The sequence below is a fragment of the Oxyura jamaicensis genome, chromosome 4 (genome assembly GCF_011077185.1).
Source record: "Oxyura jamaicensis isolate SHBP4307 breed ruddy duck chromosome 4, BPBGC_Ojam_1.0, whole genome shotgun sequence".
Lineage (NCBI taxonomy): Eukaryota > Metazoa > Chordata > Aves > Anseriformes > Anatidae > Oxyura > Oxyura jamaicensis.
In genome coordinates this window covers 72,294,267-72,315,181 of record NC_048896.1, presented here as the reverse complement: position 1 = coordinate 72,315,181, position 20,915 = coordinate 72,294,267, and the positions used below count along the sequence as shown (strand labels likewise).

At 42.6% G+C, this 20,915-nt stretch overlaps 1 protein-coding gene across 4 annotated transcripts; it reads left to right on the top strand.

Moving 5' to 3' along the window:
• Positions 1-2,311: 2,311 nt before the first annotated feature.
• RHOH (ras homolog family member H) lies at positions 2,312-20,733 on the top strand. Of its 4 annotated transcripts, XM_035326183.1 has the most exons (3): positions 8,669-8,862; positions 8,985-9,149; positions 17,552-20,733. In XM_035326183.1, the coding sequence occupies exon 3, from the start codon at positions 17,779-17,781 to the stop codon at positions 18,352-18,354; it is 576 nt and encodes a 191-aa protein (XP_035182074.1). In that variant the 5' UTR covers positions 8,669-8,862; positions 8,985-9,149; positions 17,552-17,778; the 3' UTR covers positions 18,355-20,733. The 4 variants fall into 4 exon arrangements, with proteins under 4 accessions (XP_035182070.1, XP_035182074.1, XP_035182072.1 ...); XM_035326179.1 differs by lacking the exons at positions 8,669-8,862; positions 8,985-9,149 and adding an exon at positions 2,312-2,795; XM_035326181.1 differs by lacking the exon at positions 8,985-9,149.
• Positions 20,734-20,915: the final 182 nt, after the last annotated feature.

Below are 20,915 nucleotides of genomic sequence, written 5' to 3'. Positions count from 1 at the left end.
GACTATTTTTTTTTTTTTTGCTGTCAACTTAGTTTTCAATTAAAAAAAAAATAAAAAAATGCAACCCTCCACTCCACCCCCATAAATATTTTCCACAACAAAGTGTTTGTTTCTGAAAGTCCCAGTTAATGACTCATACTGAGTTTAAAAAAAAGGAGAAGCAAGGTATTTTTGAATGTATTAACAATATTTTCTCACAGCCAGATGTTCCCCTTCGTTGCACAGTGTGAAGTGGTGAAAAGGGGCAGAAAAGCTGCAGCAAGAAAGACAAGAACAATGTTTAAAAAAAAAAAAAAACTACCAAGGGAAACATATCTGTTAGGCTGCAATGTTGCACCTGACTTTGGAATTGCCTGTGCGTTGTGCAGTGAATGTGGAGCTGGGGTGGTCCTCATGGTATCCCAGGTCACTAGGAAGTGAAGCCATGGAGCAAGCGATACACAAAGCATGTGCGTACCTATGAAAAGGCTCCAGAATTTATTCAAAAACTTCCAAAAAATGAAAGAATAATAAAAAAAATCTGTCCTGACATTCAAGTATTTTTAGGAAATTACTGAGTGAAGATGCTCCAGGAAGCATAGTGGAAGGAAATGGGTGGAAATCAAGGCATGTTATAGCTTATTTCTTATCCTATAGCCTTGTTTTTCACAGAGCTCACAATTCAGAAGTTGTTTATGAGGTATTTCACAGATTGATGCGCTCTTTATCCGAAATGCAGACTGCTTACCCAGATGGCCTCACATCTGGATTAGTCTGCAGAACAAAGCAGAAAAAATATCTGCATTTAAAGTAGTTCTATCTGTAGCAGAGGTAACAGACGTTTAGACTTCACCTAAGACATTTATATCAATATAATTTGCAAATGGTAGTTATTTCTCTACTTCTGACAAGCCACAGCATTTTAGTGGAAACATTTTTAAATGTTTGGGTGTCTGACTTCTTTATCATGATCGCAATGGAAACTTACTGCCTGATTGCCTGCACTGGTATTGGGAAACACAAACCTGGTTAAAAACAGAAGAATAGGTGTTTAATGTGAAAATTAAGTGACATGAGTTCTCACATATGTTATTGAAGCCTTTTATCCAAAATTTTGTCTCAAATGAAAAGGAGTATTGAAGCGTTTGGGACTAGACTATTCCAAAAATGCCTTCTGTGAGCCACCTTTCCTTACCTTCATCTCTACAGATAATTAACTGAATTCATTTATTTTCGCTGTGATTCCCCAGCCTAAGTGTGCAGCACTGTTCTGCAAGCTCCATCTCAGCATGTTTACAGCGTCTTTACACAGGTAATATTATTTCAGCAGCTATTTATATTTTTGGCACAAACTGTGTTTCATCTACACATAAATTATCATTTTGTTTCCTTTCTGTTTTATCTTGTAATTTGTTGGTTTTAAATCATTCTTGGAAGCAGTATAACTTTATCTTGGAATGCATCGTACCAACATAATGTTTATGTAGACAAATTCACTAGCTCTCTTCATCAAAGGGTTCTCATACAGCAATGAACACGAAAGGCATAGCTTTAGACCTGGATGAGGGAGGCAGCGTGTTCTTGCTACTTCAAGGCAAGAGATGGCCAAGAATGGCTTCAACGAGACCAAAGTATTTTCTGGAAAGGTCTCAGGTTCCATTTTTCTGCCCCGGAGGCTGGTCTTGAGGCTGCTGGGCAACGCTGTGGTTGTGTATCTGGCTGAGGAGCCCCAGCCCCCTGCGCTGGTCAGGTCTAGGGCCCGTGGCATTCAACGTGGGGCCCCCGTCCTGCTGTGCCAGGGCTCTCTGGCTGCTTCAGAAGTCTGGGACAGGGATGCCCTGATGGCAGTCCCATTGCCTGCTCGTTCAACGTGGGCAGCCTCTTGTAGTTCCACGACCTGTGCAGCCTCCTTATGGCAAGGGTGGCAAGGATAGAGGGATCCCTGTGCACATAGGGCTTGAGTCAGGAAGGAGCATGCAGGGAACTGGGAAATGGGAACTGGGGAATGCTCATAGCTCCTACAATACAGACCGTAGACCAGGCACTTGAAATCCCAAAACCTGCATTGGAGCCTTGTGGCAGGAAGGCTTGAAGTGATGATAACCCGGCCTGCTCGAGCTGTCTGTGCTGGGAAAGGCACGCTGTTTTATTAAAGGCAAGGCGTCATTCCAGCTTGCACAAAAACATGCCAAGTGTTACCATGCCATGCTACCAGCGCATGAATCATGTGCAGAACCATCGGGCAGCCGTGGCTCTGCGCCTCTTCTCCTGCTTGTGGGGCTGTGCTATGCCTCCAGCAGCTGGAGCAGAGGCGGCTCGAGGAGCAGCAGCCTGCAAAGAGAGAGCATGCTGCAGGCTGCCGGCTGTACCTCCCTCCCCCAGCTTCGAGGAGCGGGTTTTTACATGCCACCAAAGACATTAAGACATTCGCGCTCACACGCCAACCCACAACAAAACCCACACAGGCAGCGCCGAGGAGCTCTCACCAGGAAGCTGACTTACCCTAAACCACTCCGCTATTTCTCGTCATACTACATCTGGGTCCCCTGTCACTGCCGCTGCCGGATGAGTGACCCAGTCTCCGGGACTTATTTGGCCTGTAGGTGCAGAGGGCCCTGCTCACCACTTACTTTTTTTTTTTTTTTCTTCCCTTCTTTCTACATAAAATATTTTTTCTAATCTGCTAAAAAAAAGTCCGCCTGAAAACCCAAGAACACAGATCTCCATTCTTCTTTTTTTCTTCCCCTATCTCGCCCAGAATAGTTGACTTCCGTAACGTTTATTTTTCAACAGCCTCTTTCAGCTTCCTGCGCCTGGTAAGTTCTTTGTCTTTTTTTCCTTCTAAATGTCATATAGTGAATGTATATTCTGAATCAAATTCAGTATCTTTAGTATTACTTTTATTAATAACATTCTGAAATGGATTTACATAATTAGTTCTACATAATTAGTTCTACTTTTAATACCATCCGTTAAAGATTCAGTATTGTGATATTCTGTTAAGCAGTTGTCTAATCCCAACCCAGGTCATGGATCTTCTGGATTTTTGTTTCCACTTCAGTGTAAAAAGGCCTCATATAAAAGTAGAGAAAGTGGTGCGATAGGCTGGGCAATGCCAGAGTATTTTATATCTTAACTGGTAGAAGAAAAAAGAGAGAAAACGTGAATTATTCTAAAAATGGTGGGCCTGATTCTGATTCCCATTGCTGTTGTAAGAAACACTAACACAGGAGCAATAGGCACATTAAAACTCAAAGGATGGCTTTCTTCCTCATTTGTGAAGTACATCGTGGTTAGGGGGAAACTTCCACTTCATCTTAAATGTTTTCAAGCAAATTTAGATGTAAGTTTTATTGTTTGAATTTGAGAAAGGTGACATTCAGGTTCTTAGGACTGAAGTGAGGTATGAAGTACATGTAATTTGCCGACATCTCCGTCTCGGGCTCTGGTTGCTGCCGCAGCCATGTCCCGCTGGGCGTTAACTGCCTTCCCCTGAGATGGAGGGGCTGTGCCTACCATCCAAATGGCCGCGGGTGCAGCTCTTTGCTTTCATCTCACCCCCACAGCGTCTTCTCAGCTGCTTTCAGAGCCAACCATGCCATGGTCATGGTGTGGGATCCCGTTAGAGAGCAGTGCGTGCGCACGCATGTGTGCACGCTTGTACACGCGTTGCTGGATCCTGCTCACTGAAATGGCATCTGGCAGTGGGATGGTCTTGTATTGCCAATGAGAGGCAGGTAATCTAAAAGGTGAATGAAGAAGGAGCATACAAAGGCTGGAACTGTCCCTCCAGCACAGGTCCCTCTGAAAAATCTGAATCTAGCTTTAAGGCTTTCTAAATTTTAGGCCTCCCATGATGGCCTGTATCAGAGGACAGTCGCTATACATGCCGCACAGCAAAAATGTGAAGATAGAACTATACTTCCAGAAAGTTACTACAAATACTTTTCCAGCCCAGTGACCAGCTTCCAGAAGAATAAAATGCTTTAAGGCTTTCTAACTTTTTCTTGCAGCTGTGTTTCTGTCTGTGGATGGGGCGGGAGAGGGGCCGTGGTGTCTTGAGGACGCTGGCTTGAACACAGGATTTACCCTGAGGAAAACACTTGTGTGGGGAAAAGGTAGGGTAAGAGGGATCAGTTGTTATCTAACAGATCTGCTGGCATATTTAATATCAATTCATGCCTTTCTGCTGCTGCTATCGGAGTAAGGTGGGATTGTGCATTGCGCTGTGTGGCTTTGTGTTTTACATCTCTAAAACCCGCCGTTCGGATCAATGGGTGTTTGCAAATGTTCCAGTAGGAAAGACCACCCATATACACCTACCTGACTTTAGTCTGTGTTTTAATGTCAGTTTTCAAAGGCAGGTCTGAAGACGTATCACACAAGTGAAAGTTGGCACAGATTTGATGAGGATACTATGTCTGGGCCTTGGGAGGAAAAGCCCCACGTGCACTTGCTTCCTACTACATAGAGAGACAAGGCCGTGGTGGGGTGTAATGCCAAGGTATATATTCACTGGGTTGGGTGGCAGGAACCAGGAAAAATTGTAGTTCCATATTTGTAGAGAATTAGTGGTTTTATAAGTAACCTCTACTTGCTGTCTAAGGTCCAGAGGAAAGAATTAAAACAGAAAAAAATGGGCTTGACTCTCATGTACAGCAAGACACAAATTCATAGTCCATCAGCAGGGCAAAGTGGCTGTAAATTACTGCTACTTAATCCCATTTTAAGGGAATTACTGTGCCAAAGCAGATAGGCTCACGGCAGCCGAGAATCAGGCCTCCCATGACCGCCTGTGTCGGAGGACAATCGCTATACCTACATGCCGCTCAGCAAAACCGTGAAGATAGAACTATACTTCTAGAAAGTTACTAAAATACTTTTCCAGCCCAATGACCAGCTTCCAGAAGAAAATGTAGAAATTTAGCAGATCACAGCTCAGCTTCTCCATGGGGAATGTGAACTTGGGGATGAAAAGGAATACCTCTCCCTGCTGCGTGGGCCCAGCAGCCTCAGAGGCTGGCACTAAAGCAGCAGCATCTGATCATAGCTGCTAGTGGCAGTGGTATTAGGGAGGCAATCAGTAACATAGCCAGAAGTGAGCCGTATTAGTCCTTGGGGTGTACACGGACAATTCTCAGAGTACCCAGAGCCTGCAGGAAACGAGCACAATTTGTGTTGGCGGCCTTGCAGGCTGAGCTGCCGGCCCACCCTGCAGAGCTGCGGGGCTGCATCGGCGGAAGCGCCTGTGGCCTTTTTTTGGTGGCACTTTCAGATAACCCGTCCGGAGGTTGCCTAGACAGAGAGATGAGAGTCTGCCCTTTCTCCTGCTGCTGTTTCTGTGCCGTTCTAAATACCTAGCAGCAGCTAGTTTAACAGCTGTAAATGAAGAGGATTCTCACTGAAAAACACCTTTTCTCCCTAAAATGAACACCTCAATGTTCTTCGTAAAACATTGGTGCTATGATTTAAGAAACAGGTGAATATTTCCGAACGCATGGTTCACCTGATTAATTCAATTTGGATTTGATTGCGCAACACTTATAGTCTATTTTCTGTAATGCTTTTGAGCATTGCTTGAAAAGAAATAGAAGGAATATCTTGCCTGTTTCAAAGTCTTAATGTGACATTTCAGGCATCACAACACACAGCATTTCATCACTCCAAATTAGCTTCTCACTTTCTGGCCAGTGGTATGTGGTTTTATTAAATCAGCAGTTTTCAACTGTTTCCTCAATATGGAAACAGCTAACACCTAACAACTGAAATATGGCTTGGGATAGCCAAAGTGCAGTAATCAAGAAAGGAAGTTGGCTGCAGCTGTCTCAAGCCCACTACTAAAGCATTATGCTTTAAAATCCTGCAGAGGATCACACAAATATAACAAAGCAACGTAGCAACAAAATCTGTGGGCTTCTCCACAGCTCTTTGCAAAACCAAACATGGTTTCTTATATATTTGGCAGAATTTAGTTGTCCTTTGTTTCTGATGCCAGTGAAAAATTGGAAAACCTTCCTCATCTACCCAAAGCTTTGATGACAGTGGAAGGAGAGATGTTTGGAGCCAGAAAATGCTCTGCAGTGCAGCAGTGAGTGTGAGCACTGCAAGTCACTGGTTGAGGCCTTGGTGTATCGGGTCTAAACCGAGCAGCTGCCAGAGCAGCGTGGAGTAATGGCCCCAGCAGGCCTGGAGGCTGTGACGAAGGAGAGCTGGGAACGCGGCCTCAGCACTCGCCGTGTGCCCATGTTTCTCCAACAGTGGGGAGAATTGTTCTTTTCACATGAGGAATTGTATTTAGTCCTCACACTCAGAAGCCACGGGGAAGTGTAAATTCCTCACTGGTGAGGGCGGTGTTGAACCGGCATGCTTACCTTTACCTGGTGAAATGACCAGCTGTATGAACCTGCTGGAAACCACAGGATTCTGCTATGGCTTGGGTTTTTTCCCCAAGGGGGGGCATGGGGACATAACACATAAGAAAGACCCAACGTGTTGGAAAGAGAACAAACACTTCGCCCGGCAGAAGTCAGCACGAAGAGCTGTGGTTGCTTTACAGTGCTCCGTGCCACTTGTCACACACAAACGTACAGTGGAGTGGCAGGCTCAACAACCCCATTTGGAGTCGTTTTACCAGCTGGTCATACCTCTTTTTCTCATGAGTGACAGGCATTTGCTTTTGAACGTTATCCTGGTTTATGTCAAAGTACAGGTAACACTGGGTGTCCAACTGTACAAGTGTGAGAACAAGACCCCTGCGTAGCTTAGCTGCTTGGTTATCTGCTGTGCACAGTCACTGAAATAATACAAAGCCTTTCCATCCAAAAAGAAAACCTTTCGTTCTTCTTTGTTGAAGGGCATGCCAATGGACATGCAGTTTATTTGCAACTTGCTTTCTCTTCTTTTTCCCCCATCAAATAACTGTGCTTAAAAAATGGAAAATTTTTTAGAGTTCAAAGTTATTGAATTAGTGACATATTTGAATATCTATTAACTTCCTCTCATCATCTGTGCGCTTGTGGTTTTCTCACTACAAAAATATATTATAAAACATGTATCGTAAAAATCCTTCATGTAATTTCTTTTGTTTTCATCAGTTTAAATGTAATGCAGGTTTTAAAATTAATGTATCTTTCAAGTAGTATTTTAATTCTGGATGAAAAGCTGTTGTGTAAAATAGCTGAGTTTGAATCGAGTCTCCCAGGATTCAAAAATAAAGCATGGGAAATGTTTGCATAATGCTCAAATGTAGCTCTCCTAAAATATCTTTTTCTTTCATTTGTGAGATAATTTTCATGCAAAATATGTAAAAATTAAGGAAAAATGTAAAATGTTCCTTTCTATGCTTCCCTTTGAAAAGCAGAAACTCTGCAGTAAGATTTATCAAAGCATGGGGACTTGCATGATCTTTAAACCAACGGAAAGCCAAATAGATGTCAGCTTTAAGTGTCTGAAATGGCTTCTCAAAGTACTGAGGTGAAGAACGAGTGAGAAGGATTTATATATTACTTTTGGTGGCAGAGTCTTTTATCCTTTTAACCTATTACATATGACCCAGTGCTGCCTGCAGTATTATAAGTTTTATTATCTTATATAAAAGTGACAAGAGATTAAGTTTATAGCGGAATCAGAGAAAAGCGAAGGCAAACAGGCCCTGAAATATGTAGTCTGTTCTGGCATATGGTTGATGTAAGATATAAATTGATGCAAAATCTGAACTGCCAGGTATAATCTGTACTAATTCCAGGAAAAAAAAACACAACGGAATCTTTAAAGAACAATAGGACAATTTCAATTGCTGTGTTCATAACTAAGCATAGGATGTAGGCAATTTCTTATAGGCAAGTAGACATTCCCATTTAATTTAATTTACTACAATTAAGGAATTCTAGGGAGGCTATTTAGCAGGAAAAAAAAGTATTTTTCTACCTATGTCATAAATATATATCAACTCAGATTTTATCCTTATGCCAGGTACAATGTAGGAATACTGAGTTGTAGGATAGACTGTGGAAGGCAACTCCTTTATCCTTTCAATTTGTTTTATAAATTAAAAAAGACCTTCAATCAACAAATGCATGAAAAGTCATGATAATTGTATGCTTTGTGTTGCACCTTCTACCTGCAAAGTGGTTGAAATTATTTCCAAGCAAGCCCTCAAACTTTTTAACATTTTAACATATGTGCATATACACATAGAATTTAAGAATGAACTCAGAAGAATGGCACTTTCCCTCTGGCTGAAATCTAAACTAAGATTTTAAATAGTCTAATATATACAGAGGCAAGAGAAACCTTTTGTTTCCAAACAAAAGTTAACCAAAGTTAAAATTGTCAGCCAGTTTCTTAGTGTTACAAAATAAATAACCAATCAAATTACTGTTGCTTACTTAATCCTGGCTTTGCTCATTAACTGAAGAAGTTTAACATTCATCAGGACAGGACTGAACAGTGACATGCAGTAAATACGCATCCTTCCCAAGTAATAATAAAATAATAATAAAAACCCACAACGTATTTTAACAAGAAGGCAATATTCTGAATTGCTTCATCAAATGGTGCTTTGTTATTTGCTGCTCAGAACTTGTGTACATTCAATATGTTTTATTCTTATCACAAAATATGCAAATCTTCTGTCAAACGTTGGATAATTCTGTTCTAACTAACATTTTCCTCTTCCACCTTTACCTCCCACTGAAATCAATCTTATGCAAATACTGAACTTAATGAACACGGAAAACCTCCCGAGGTTAGGGGAGAAAATCTGGGCTTGAGAGCCTCCTTACTTTGCGACAGATAAAAACTGAGCAAAGTTAAACCCAAATAGACCTCTGAAAGTAACCTTGGCGATCTTGTGAGGGATCCGTGGAGGGCAGAGGAGAAATGGTAGGATGATTTTTTAATTATTTTTTTCAGTGCTAGGGAGGGTGTTAGAGAGGTTGTTATGCCACCTGTATTATTCATATATTAGCTGTTAGTTATATTGCTAATGTTATAATGCTTCGTAGTGTTTAATGAACCTGGTCAAGAATGTTGGGTACCGTGCAAGCAAGGGAGAGGAGCGCAATCCTACCCCGGGTTAGAGCCGAAACACGCTGAAGGCAGCTCTTTCCGCTGCGGTGGGCTCAACATGGGCCCCGAGGGAGAAAAAGCCCTTTCGCCTGTGAATGCAGGTGTGAATGTGGGGTTGGCAGTTGTTAGCTTTGGCATTGTACCATGCTACACATCTGCAGGATTTTATATGAATTGATGCATCTCCTTAACAACAAATTATCGTTATGTATTGTAAAGATGTGTCTAAAAAGTTTAACAGCTGCATATACAGTAGAAAAGCAATTGTTTAAAATGTATGTCTATATATTTATTTGCATGTGAAAGACTCTATGATCTGTCAGTTATATCTGTTATTGCAAACCCAGACGTAGCTGAGCAGTCATTTCTGTTTGCGTGTATACAAACACACATGCATGCCTATATGTAGAAATAAGGTGATTTAAAGCCCATGATCTTTACATTTTAATTTCAAGTCATTTCAATAACACATTCATTGTTTGATGCAAAATGTACGTGCAGGTTTTAAAATGAGGGTGAGATATCTTGAACTGAATATGTGTTTCGTATGCCGATCTATAGCAAAGTCTGCAATGAACAAAAATCAGTGTACATGAACATCTATATCAATGTAGATGTATGTAGATACATATGTAGATACAAGCATGCATGCATGCATATATGGATATAATATTGTGTATGTGGATGTATAGATTCATTATTGCAAAGGTTATTTTTTTAAAATATATGCTGTTTTTCTTTGATATTTTTGCATATGTGTGTATACATTTCTATGCATCCAGACAGCAAGTAATGCGTCATTATGCAAGAAATTACAACATTTATTTAAAACTAATAAATATTAGTTATGTATGAATAGAAAATTGATACTTTATGATTATACCCTTATCTGCAGATGGTCAAAAATCCCCAAGCAGAAAGAAAGGGCTAGGCTTTCTGGAAAGAGATTGCAATCTTTGTTAGAGATTGTAAATAAAAGAATAGTTCATATTTTATCAGCCAAAAAAACAAAGCAAAACAAAAGAACAGATTTTGAAGAGTTAAACCTGTAAAAAAAAAAGTCTACAAAAATATGTTGTAAGTGCCCTTTTGATTTGTCTCAAACTTCAAGATAGGTGAACTCTGTTAAAAGAGGATGTGGCACGAAAAATTTGAAGTGGTTTGGGGCCCAAAGCTGCAAACCTTTCCACATGTGAATAATTCTACACACACAGTAGTCTCATTGAAGTCAATTATCAAATTTTATACAATCTAGAATATCGGTCCATCAGTTTGGTTGCAGTGAAGTTAGGCTTGTGAGGAGATTTGCTTTATAACCGGGAGCCCATTCTGATACACAGGGTGGCTTCTCATGGGTACATACAACAGAACTGTAATCTGCATGTAGCGCTTTATCCGCATTCATCCAAAAGTGTATCTGTATGCCCATCTGGACCCAAAAGTAGTTCTATACCAGTGGTGAATACATATATGTATGCTCATATAAGTGTGTGTGTGTGTACAAAACCAGAGCTATGAGGGAACGCAGACGGACAGATGGTTGGCGAACGTCAGTGCTCGAACACACACACGTGTGACATTTGCACATCAGCTGCTCCGTTTCAGGCCGCATGTGTGCCGAGACTCAAGAATTTCTTCACTGTTTAAGAGCAGAGAAGAAAAGCTATTACAGAGAAGGGTGGGAAAGGAAGGTGACATACCCTGTATCTTGAAGATGGAAACGCTTGGTAAGTGCAAGAGCATGTGTAACACTTTGGGCACAACATGCTGCTCCATTTCTGCTGACTTTGGAAGGTATTGGACCAGGCTGAGGATGGCACATGGACCAGTTGGCTGTGAAGGGTTTAATTCCCTACAACAGTTTACCCAAATTTTACTTTGGAGAGGATGCAACCTTTATCCTGAAAATGGGTCAGTTTTGAAAAAGCCTTGTAGTGCTTTGAATACTGCACAATCCGTAATTTACTCTGTCATGCCATAACCATGGGGAAAAAAAAGACTTCAGACTCATAGATGGAATTTTGAAGCAGGTACTTAACACAGCTGAATTGAATTCCATTGGATTTAGGCTCTCTGACCGATACAAGAGAGTCTTACAGAGTTTTTGTTAATTTTTCAAGTGGATCTAATTATTTATGTTCGTGCCTAATCTGTAAGTAGCTGAATTAAGGTGTGATTAGTCACAAATGAAGGGCTCTTGAAGATAAAATAAGTATTTTCTTTATTTAATTGGTTAACTAAAATGAGAGTTGAATAATTTTTCTCAGTGACTATAGTAAATTGAATAGATCTTCAGATGTGTCATTATCCATTGCTTAGACGTATTCATTATAGGTACTGCTACTAAAGTAATGAACTACCAGTTTTTAATTTAAACTATAACATTATGCAGCTTTATACTTATGTTCATGTTTGTAAGCAAGTGTGTAGATACGTACATGTACTTATGAGAAAAGCTTTCATCCATTTACTTGGTCTTCGTATCTCATTCCAAATAACATTGCTCTGAATTTGTCATTGTTTTGTAGCAAGATTCCCTGGTCTCAATATGAGGGTTTTTCTTTTAAATCTGATGACTTGTGTTCCCCAATTAATAACAAAGTTGGCAACATGACTGAATATTTGATCATAAAACCTTTACTTCAGTTTCAGTTGTTAAAACTGCCAAACAAAGAAACCGAGGTTTTTATTTTCAGGTTTTGTATTGATCCTGCAGTGATTTTAGTAAAGGTTCCTAAGAACGTGTTTGTCCATTCTTCAAATTTGCTGAATTAGATTTTTTTTTTTTTAATTCCAGTTTTGCATTTTTTTTTTCCAAAATAAAGCAATGAAATTCTAAAAAGAACAGAATTTCAGTTTGGCGAGTAAGGGAATGACAGAAAAATTTCTGCATTTTTTTTTTTTTTTTCTATTCTGGAAGAAAATTGTTTTTTTGAGATGAGATGAGATGACAAGACGTCCTGACTTTGAAAATATGGGCTCATTGCCTGTTGCTTGCTCTTCTAACTTTAGGAAGCCACTGCGGGTATGATTGTACTTAGGGATAAAATATCTGTATAATGGCTCTCATCCAAGCTTTTCTGCATCTTCATAATTCTTTAAAATAGAAAAACACATTGAGAGATAATCTGGCTATATCATAAATACACCAGATGACTGAAGCACCAGCAACCAAATAACCTGCTGTCTTGTACGTGGGCCAGGGAATACAGATGGATGCTGCGGTTGTCTGCTTGGAAAGTGAGTGGGTTGAATGTAGATTTTTCGGTGGAGTAAAATATGGGGAAAATACGCAGCATCTTGCAAAGGTGCAGGCTGTGTGCCAGTTCCCCTTCATGGCAGCGGTACCACCACAGAATGGCACTATGAACTGAAATGGTGACACTGAGAAGAGAGGCTATTTCCTAGGCTGACAAGACAAGGGCTACTTAGTGCTATAGATCAAAATCATTTTAAAATGGGGTCAAAATCCAGGAGGTAGCTAACACAAGTGTCAGAGCATCAAGTTAATGATAGCATGACAGGAAACTGCAGCAAGGGGCCACCTGCTTGCAGACCAGCAGCAGCAGGCTCCAGACAGGCCACAGCTGATGTGCGAGTTTGCAGCAGCCCTGGGCTGCGGCGGCACAGGCCCCTGCAGCGGTCTGGAGGTTTGTGTCTGAACGGAGCAAGTACGATTTGCCCATGGAGTTGAAGACAAGGTGGCATGATGTTGGTGACCTGGTGACCTACCTGGGCATCCAGACAGGATCCACAACATCCATGGGGTCTCCGTCAGGGGGAACAACCATCTCCCTGCTGCATCTTCTGGGTGCTCTCCCTCACAGTTTCTGACCTCTCTTGATCTTCTGCCAGACCTCTTCCTCCTTCTCCTTCTCATCTTCTTTCTCTTCCTTGTCTTCCTCCTCCTGCTCACAAGATTAGCTCTCAGGCCCCATCTGCACCCTGCAGCACTCAGGGCACCCATGGAGGTGAGGGCGTAAAGCCGCGCACTGTTGCGGTCAGTGACAATAGTCTCCATAAATCCTCCCTCTCCTTTAGGGCCTCTAAACAAGAGGCACAAATTAAGTTTTTATGTATCGCAGTGCAGTTGGAATGAACATTGATTATAACCAACACAGTGCAGATGTGCTGTAGACACGCTTCTGCAGACCCCATCTCTGTGTGAGGTGGGACTGCATGAAGATTAATGCATGCAGGCAAAGCTAATACGCCCAGTCAAGTATTGCACAGCCACTGAAAGTCTCTCTATTGGTTTTCAGCCTTTATTTTTTTTTATCAGTATTTATCAGTAAATATTTTTACTTCCTTGCAACATCAGTTTTCTTCAAGAGCTACTGTACACAGTGTTCAAGATGAAAAATTGGCCTGCTTTTATCCTGATATCAACAGGAACTGCACTAAGATATAATTGTGGTAGGGACCGGATAATGGCAATAATAGTTAGCATGTTAATTGCTTTAACTCTCTGAAGCATTTTGCGGCTGCCAGAGCAGTGTAGTATCTGAAAAGGCTGTTGTCTTGCCTGCATAATTTTGTTTATGTATGAGCTCATCCCTTCCAAATCCCAGCCTACCTGGTGCAGCACAATACACAAGACAGGGTTTGGAAATCAGGAGATCCTGACCCTTTTGTTTTTCTCCCATCATAAGGCACTGTCTGCTCCCTGCAGGTGTTTCACCACAGTGAGCTGTGCTCACGGTGACCCTGTAGTAGATGCCAGAGATGTTCCTGGCATGAACGGAATCCCGTTTGGTTCAGCCAGTAAACTTACCCCTTCTGATACAAGCAGTCCTGCTTTTGTGTGTTGGTAGATTTGTTTCAACAAAGTGTTTTGCGGATTAGTGTTTTGTCAATTAGTGTCAATTAGTGTTTTGCGGATGTATTTTCATGTGAATCCTCCATCCTCAAGGAGCCTGGTGCTGCTCTGCTCCTCCTCCCATACTGTCGCATCCCGTATCATATTCAGCCATGACCAAGCGTGAGGCATTTACCTGCATGGGACTGCTGGGCTGAACAAAGACAGCCAAACCCACGGCAGCAGGACCAGAGCAGCTTGCATGGAAGCGGTGAAACAGGACCTCATGATAGGAGTAAAATCCACAGGTATGAGTGCCGCAGCATCGTGCTGCCCAGCAGGATCCCGCAGAGCAGCTGAGGTGGTGCTCTGGCATGGCCCTGTGGGTTCTGTCTGTGCTCCCAGGGAAGGACAGGCCGCAGCTCTGCTCGCTGCCGCTGCCAGAAACCCCAACCCTGCAGGCTGTGAGGGGTTCTGGGGAGCTGGCTGCCTCCACTGCAGGCACCTGGGGTGATGCTCCTGTCGTCACCTCAGGGCTGAGGCCGAGGGCTCTGTAACCTCGCACCCATGTGAGGCCCTCTGCTCCAAACACGAGGCGAGAAAAATGGGAAAGCGAAGCAAAGCGTTGCATGGACATAGTTACATAGACAATACAGTATCTTTGGAAAAACAGTGTTCTGTCGGAAACTGTGCAGGAATTTTCTTTGAAGCTAATCCCAACCTTCACAGGGTCACTATTCATAAGAACTGTATCAGATTTAGACATAAATTCTCACAGTTGACATTATAAAAGCTCTCACCATATTATTTAAGTAAAATCTTTTGTTTTTACAAGTGATGAAAGCATACATCAAAATAGTGTAAAAGAAGATCTATGTTTCTGGAATTCCAGATACAAAACGGACTTGAGAAAATCGGTAAAATTAGGCAAACCGAAGTGTTGGAAAAAATCCTTCAGTAGGTTAGACTCAACTGTCCATGATTAGAAGGTTTTGTGCAGTCTTTTAATGGGTGTAGCATGCTGGACTGTCAGACCAGGACTGTCGCATATAATATGAGGGAAGGGAACCAAAGCTTTTGCAAATATTTACACAACCGGCTGTATACTGGTGCGTAGCAGTGCCCCGTACTGGTCTGTCCTTTAAAGGACACTGTTTTCTATTGATGTTTCATCTAAAGGTTTTTCTACTAATTGAGATGAACTTGTATAATTATTTTAACTCATCCTCTCCTATCTTGAGGCCATGTCAGTGACAGGCTATGTGCATAGTTTAGAATAGCTCTTCAGTATCCCAACAATACATGCTGGTGCCTGAACTCCAGCAAGCTGCGAACAAAAGCAAGATTGGGACCACTGACTGCAGTCTGTCCTCTGGAGCAGAGTAGGGATCTGGTTACGTGCAGTGCAATTTATAGACCAAAACAATTTGCTTTGAAAATGTAGCCGCGCTGTCACGCTATTTCATCTTTTATGATTGCGTGTGTCGACTAGCCATGTACGCTAGCTCTCAAACCCTTTTCTTAGGCTTTAATCATTTATATATTTTCTTTTCAAAATAGCTAACAAAATCAGACCTGTTTTATCTTCAAGCTGAGTAGCAGAACAGTCTTTTATCCACCTTCTTCTATTTTAGCATTTATGAAATATACGATTTGTCAGCATTTATGAGAAGTCGTGCTTTGGGCATTCTGACTTTTTCCCTCATTCTAATATAAACAAAATAAAGAAGCTAAAGGCATTAAAGACTACTTGCACCAAAGAAATCTTTGTTCCAAGGAGAAAACTTGGTACGCGTTAACTTTCTCCTGTGAGCACACGTTTTTTTCTGAATCACACGCTACCAGCTTGTGGTGAATGGTGGTGTTTTAAAACTGTACTGCTGACACAGTTTTGAAGTAGAATACCCCGTAGGAAAGATGATGATGCATTTAAGTAGCTGGACCACATATCCTGTGTATACTTTTTGAATTTTCATAGTTGTATTTTTTAAATATCTTGTCTAATTCCCTTGATTACTTGCTTGGGGAATGGAGTAGGGCTTAGGTGAAGCATGAAAAGCGATTTTCCAGCGGCTGCCACCCCACCTTTAACTCACAGGGCAGCTCATTTCCCAGCAGGCAGGAATGAATACCTGCCTCGGCCTCTATCCTGCTTCCCAGAAATGAGCTGAGATGACGAGCGTGTGGCCGTGCGCGCAGGCCAGGAAGCGCCGCCTGTCGCAATGGCTCCCGCAGATCCCCGTCACCCCGCTGAGCACAGAGCTGCCCTGCAGCCTGGCACCGCCTCTATAAAGCAACATGCTCCAGCCATGCCCTGACACATCTTCTTTTGGCCGGTGTGTCGGGTGGGAGAAATGCGGGCACACCAGCAGCACGGGAGGAGGTAGGAGGCTGCCTCGTTGCAAAATGGAAGGAGGGGAGTTGCCAGCAGCAGTTGTCGACGCCTGTGCAATGTGCTCTGTAAGCTTGCCCAGCACCTTTCTCTTCTTTTCTTTTGTTTTTCCACTCTGTGAAGCAAGACGAAGCTTTGAGCGTACTAGAAATGTGCAGTGGTGGGGCTAAGGTAGCAAAACCGGAGAGCGTTACTGTAAGGTGGTGTATATGCGTCTGGTGGCCCTCATTCATTTCTGTGCAAACAACCTCACGGTGCGACTTCTCTGTCCATATGTGAAGGAGACAGAAATATATTGTCTGTGTAATGCTAACAGGAAATTTTGAAATTATCCAGTGATATTTTGTTCAACAGTTTTGCTGAGCAGCACTAATTTTCCTTCAGTTTTGCAGTTGGTGAATTTTGTAGCATTTTGTGTGCAGCTCCGTGTGAGCAGCGAATCTTGCACGCAGCCAGTGGGGAAGAGACAAATGCTTTCAAAATAGGAAAATTTGACTGAATGCTGGCAGGAGCTCAAAAGCAGCTCAAAAGCAATTACATACTATGAAGAGTTACTCTCAGTTTGGTTTTTCAACAGACTAAATGTCAGGGCAGCTGCATCCCCTTCAGATGAAATTGTCTGACTGGGGCAGCACTGGTGGCATGGCTTGCTTTGGCTCGTGTTATCTTGCTTGTTGGAAGAGATTTGTAAGAAACATTTTGAACTTTTTTGGTATTTTTGCTGCGCATCCCACATTTCTTTTGAAAACTGTTAAGGTTCGTGTCAGTCAAGATTCGCATCTGAGGTCTTTCCTTGCTCGTTGTCGCAAGCAGTTTGGCATTGCTGCTCATTATAGGATTGCTTAAATAGTCAAATCAGTTCACAAAGTGACTTTTTTCTCATGGCTACCTTTAGGGGAAAAGGGTATATTTTCAAGGGAATCTGAACCGATGGGTTGGGAGGAATTTAGGATTTTTGCAGTCTTGGTGAAAGTCAGAGGCAGGAAATGTCTCACTAAAAGCTGGCCAGTAAGATTGTACCAAGTTATCGTGATTTTATTAATTCTTTAGAAAATTGGAGGGAAAAAACAGCTGGTCTCAGTGCAGAACAGCAGGGGTGATAGGACTGTTATCCCCGTGGAGCAGCAAGAAGGCTGCTTATGTGAAGGGCTGCTACACATGCTGCCAGCTGGGAGGGACAGCAGGCTTCAGCGTCCTCCATGTGGGGTAATCCCCATGGCCGTCCAAGGACGTGTCCAAGGATCTTTATCTTGATGGAAAACGATCGGTTCACTGTGGGTTACAAATGTTACATTTTATTTTTACTCTTCCAGAAACATCGCTTGACTCACTGAAGAATTAAAACTGACAGCACCGCAGAGCCGTGTGGGAGAAAAGGGGATTTTAGACTCAAGTGACACAGTCAAGTCTTGAGGAGTAAAGACATTTGGATGGTTTCTCACCAAATGGAAGTTATCTAGAGAGCCCCTAAGACTACTGCATCTCCGCATCGTGCTTCTGCTGCTCCAAGACAGTGCTCTTGGCCCTGGACATTAATAAAATGCTGGATTCAATCAAGTGTGTGCTGGTGGGGGACTCGGCTGTGGGGAAAACATCCCTCTTGGTACGTTTCACCTCCGAGACTTTTCCAGACGCCTACAGACCCACTGTGTACGAAAATACCGGAGTGGATGTCTTCATGGATGGAGTACAGATTAGCCTAGGTCTCTGGGACACATCTGGCAGCGATGCCTTCAAAGGCATTCGCCCCCTCTCCTACCAGCAGGCAGATGTGGTGTTAATGTGCTACTCAGTGGCAAACCACAGCTCCTTCCTAAACCTGAGGAACAAGTGGATCGGCGAGATCCGCAACCATTTGCCCCGCATCCCCGTGCTGGTGGTGGCCACTCAGACTGACCAGCGCGACACAGGGCCCTACCGCTCCTCCTGCATCAGCCCGATGGACGGCAAGCGTCTTGCCCAGGACGTGCGAGCCAAGGGCTACCTGGAGTGCTCTGCCCTCAGCAACCGCGGCGTGCAGCAGGTGTTTGAGTACGCCGTGCGGACAGCAGTCAACCAAGCCAAAAGGCAGAACAGGCGGAAGCTCTTCTCCATTAATGAGTGCAAGATCTTCTGAGGGCTGCTGGCGGTGGTTTTGCCTGCGTTCGTTCTCTCTGTCTTCTCACAGAGACGCTGCGACAGAGATAATGGGGGTGAATCAAAGGAGGACTCCTGGCAGGACCACAGTGCAGGTGCCCCTAATAAGACAGATGCATGCTCTCTCTGATCTGTTGCCCCACCCGACACATGTGGGCACTATCTTAAAAAATGGTGGGTGCAGGCAAATGCCTTTATTCGCAGCCCTGTGCTTGGACTTTGCTGGCCTGGACTTGAGTAGTTACGGACCGTAGATGTGCTGATTTTGTTACTGGTGTTCCTCAGTTGGTGGTTTGTTTGCATTTATTTAATGACAGACTTCTGCCTGGATCAGCCTCCCCTCAATGTATCTGTCCATGTGGAGGCTTTTTTTTTTTTTTTTTTTTTTTACTCTAAGAACTTAATGTATAAAATCTGACCATTGTATATCTATTTAAAAGAGTCTTGTATTTGTTGTTGTAAAGTCCTGACACTTCATTTTCATATTTTGGAAGTTCTTCCTCATATTTTGGAAGTTCTTCCTTTACCTAACCACAGAAGCGAATCATCTCAATTAAATGGCCTGCAGGCAAGCCTACCACTTCTTACACATGCCTGAGTCACAGTCACAACAGTGACTGAGCCCAGCGTGTCCAGCGTAGGAGCGATTAAAATGTATTTGATAGGTATTTGTTAGTTGTCCCATGGCTCTGTGAGATTTATGTTGTTATCATAGTCCTCTTCCTAGGAAAATGGAGACTGCCTCAGGTCAAAAATGGGATGAAACAGGAGGAACTTAACTTGATTCTTCCTAGACCTGACCTAATTACAACCCCAGGAAGGCTTGCTTGCAGTCAAGGCTTGTTTAGACACATGGGTGGGGTGGCAGAGACACATCTGTACTATCATCACCTCTCATGTCTCCGACATAGTTTTGGAGGCAAAAGATTTCATTCTGCAGGGATGAATGGTATTTTTTCATGAGCACTAAAATTCTCACAATATTTTAGTACGTTTTTTAATAAACTGTGGTTTTAGTGAAACCAGTGACCTACTATAGTAAAAAATTAAGTACGTGGCAATGTTGAACATGCATATTTAGAATGGCTAAATAACATTTTTGGGGGTTGCGTGGTAAGAGTAATTGTCTATGAAGCAAAGACTGAAGTAGGTTTTGCACCCTGGGGAGCTTGGCAAGTCTGAGCATCCAATCCTGGCATACCAGCTTGAGCCAAGTTACCCTCCTGCACAGAAAGCCAGACTAAGGAGGTTGAAACTCCAAGTGTGTAAGAGGACTCTGCTGGAAGATGTAGGGGGTCAACCTGCCACGTTGTATGTTCCTTGTGAGCTGTGGTGCCCCCCTTTTCCTCATGTTATCTGTACCAAACTCACTGCCCCACATCATCCCTCAGATCTTGCAGACTTGTCTCATCCCAAGGCTTCTGCTGCCCTTCTTGATCTTCAGCTAGCTCGGAACTCTATAGCACACTGCCACGGACAGTGATGTACAAAACCGTAGGATGATTCTCCTTCTCTGTGGGGAACCCAAGAGAATGAGCAGTGTCTGTTCTGACTAAACCCTGACTCATGTGTTGCAACAGGAATGGATGCAATGGCTTTTCTAAGTAAAATCCAAGGGGGGACTTCAGGAGTTACCCTACTGAGCAAATAATCTGTAGCCGGGATCTAATCTACCTATAGTTTATCCCTGAAAAATCAGTTGTGTTCTCTTCTCCATGCTCTGTTATACCACTGAGCTTCTCCATAAAGAGCAATTCCAAATGAAATCATTCTCCTCCTATGAATCCCAGAGAAGATCTCATTTGTGATGTAGGTGAGCAAGTATCTGCATCGTGAGCACCTTGAATAGCAGTGGTGTGCAGGACACGATGTTGTGGTAGTCTTGACAGCTCCCAGCCTGGTGAGTGTTTACCACTCATCAACCTTATTCCAGGGGAGGCTTCTGGTCATTAAAACATGTTGGTCTCATGTGAGGTGTCTATATCAGCTTCAAATCTTTCCAAGCTTCTGCATGAGTACACACGATGAGGGCTCTCATCACCACCCATCTTTCCTGTACTCTTCTCTTTCTGACCCCTCTTTCTCTTCGTAAAATTTTACGTGTACATTGCAAATCCTTTGCCCCCTGAAACACTAAAACTGACATGTTTGTAAAAGAACCCAAACTGCCTGATAACTTATGCTGAGTTACACAAGTAGCTAGGTATTTGCAGTCTTCATTTGAAAATATTTTGGTTTTTGGAAGAAATGTTTCTATGTCTCAATTCTTGTAATGCATCTTCACTGAAAGTTTTTTTTCCCAACCCTAATTTAAAAGTAGCCATTGTTACTGTTTGAACATTAAAGACCATGAGCAAAATATCACTCTTGTTATGGTCTCTTTTTCACTAGCTGATTTAATGTCTGTTTTCATCAATGTGAAACGTTTTTTGAAGTATTTTTTGCCAGCATGTTCTATTACATGGTGGTGTGTGTGTGGTCTTCTTTTATTTTCTCTTTCTTTCTTTCTTTCTTTCTTTCTTTCTTTCTTTCTTTCTTTCT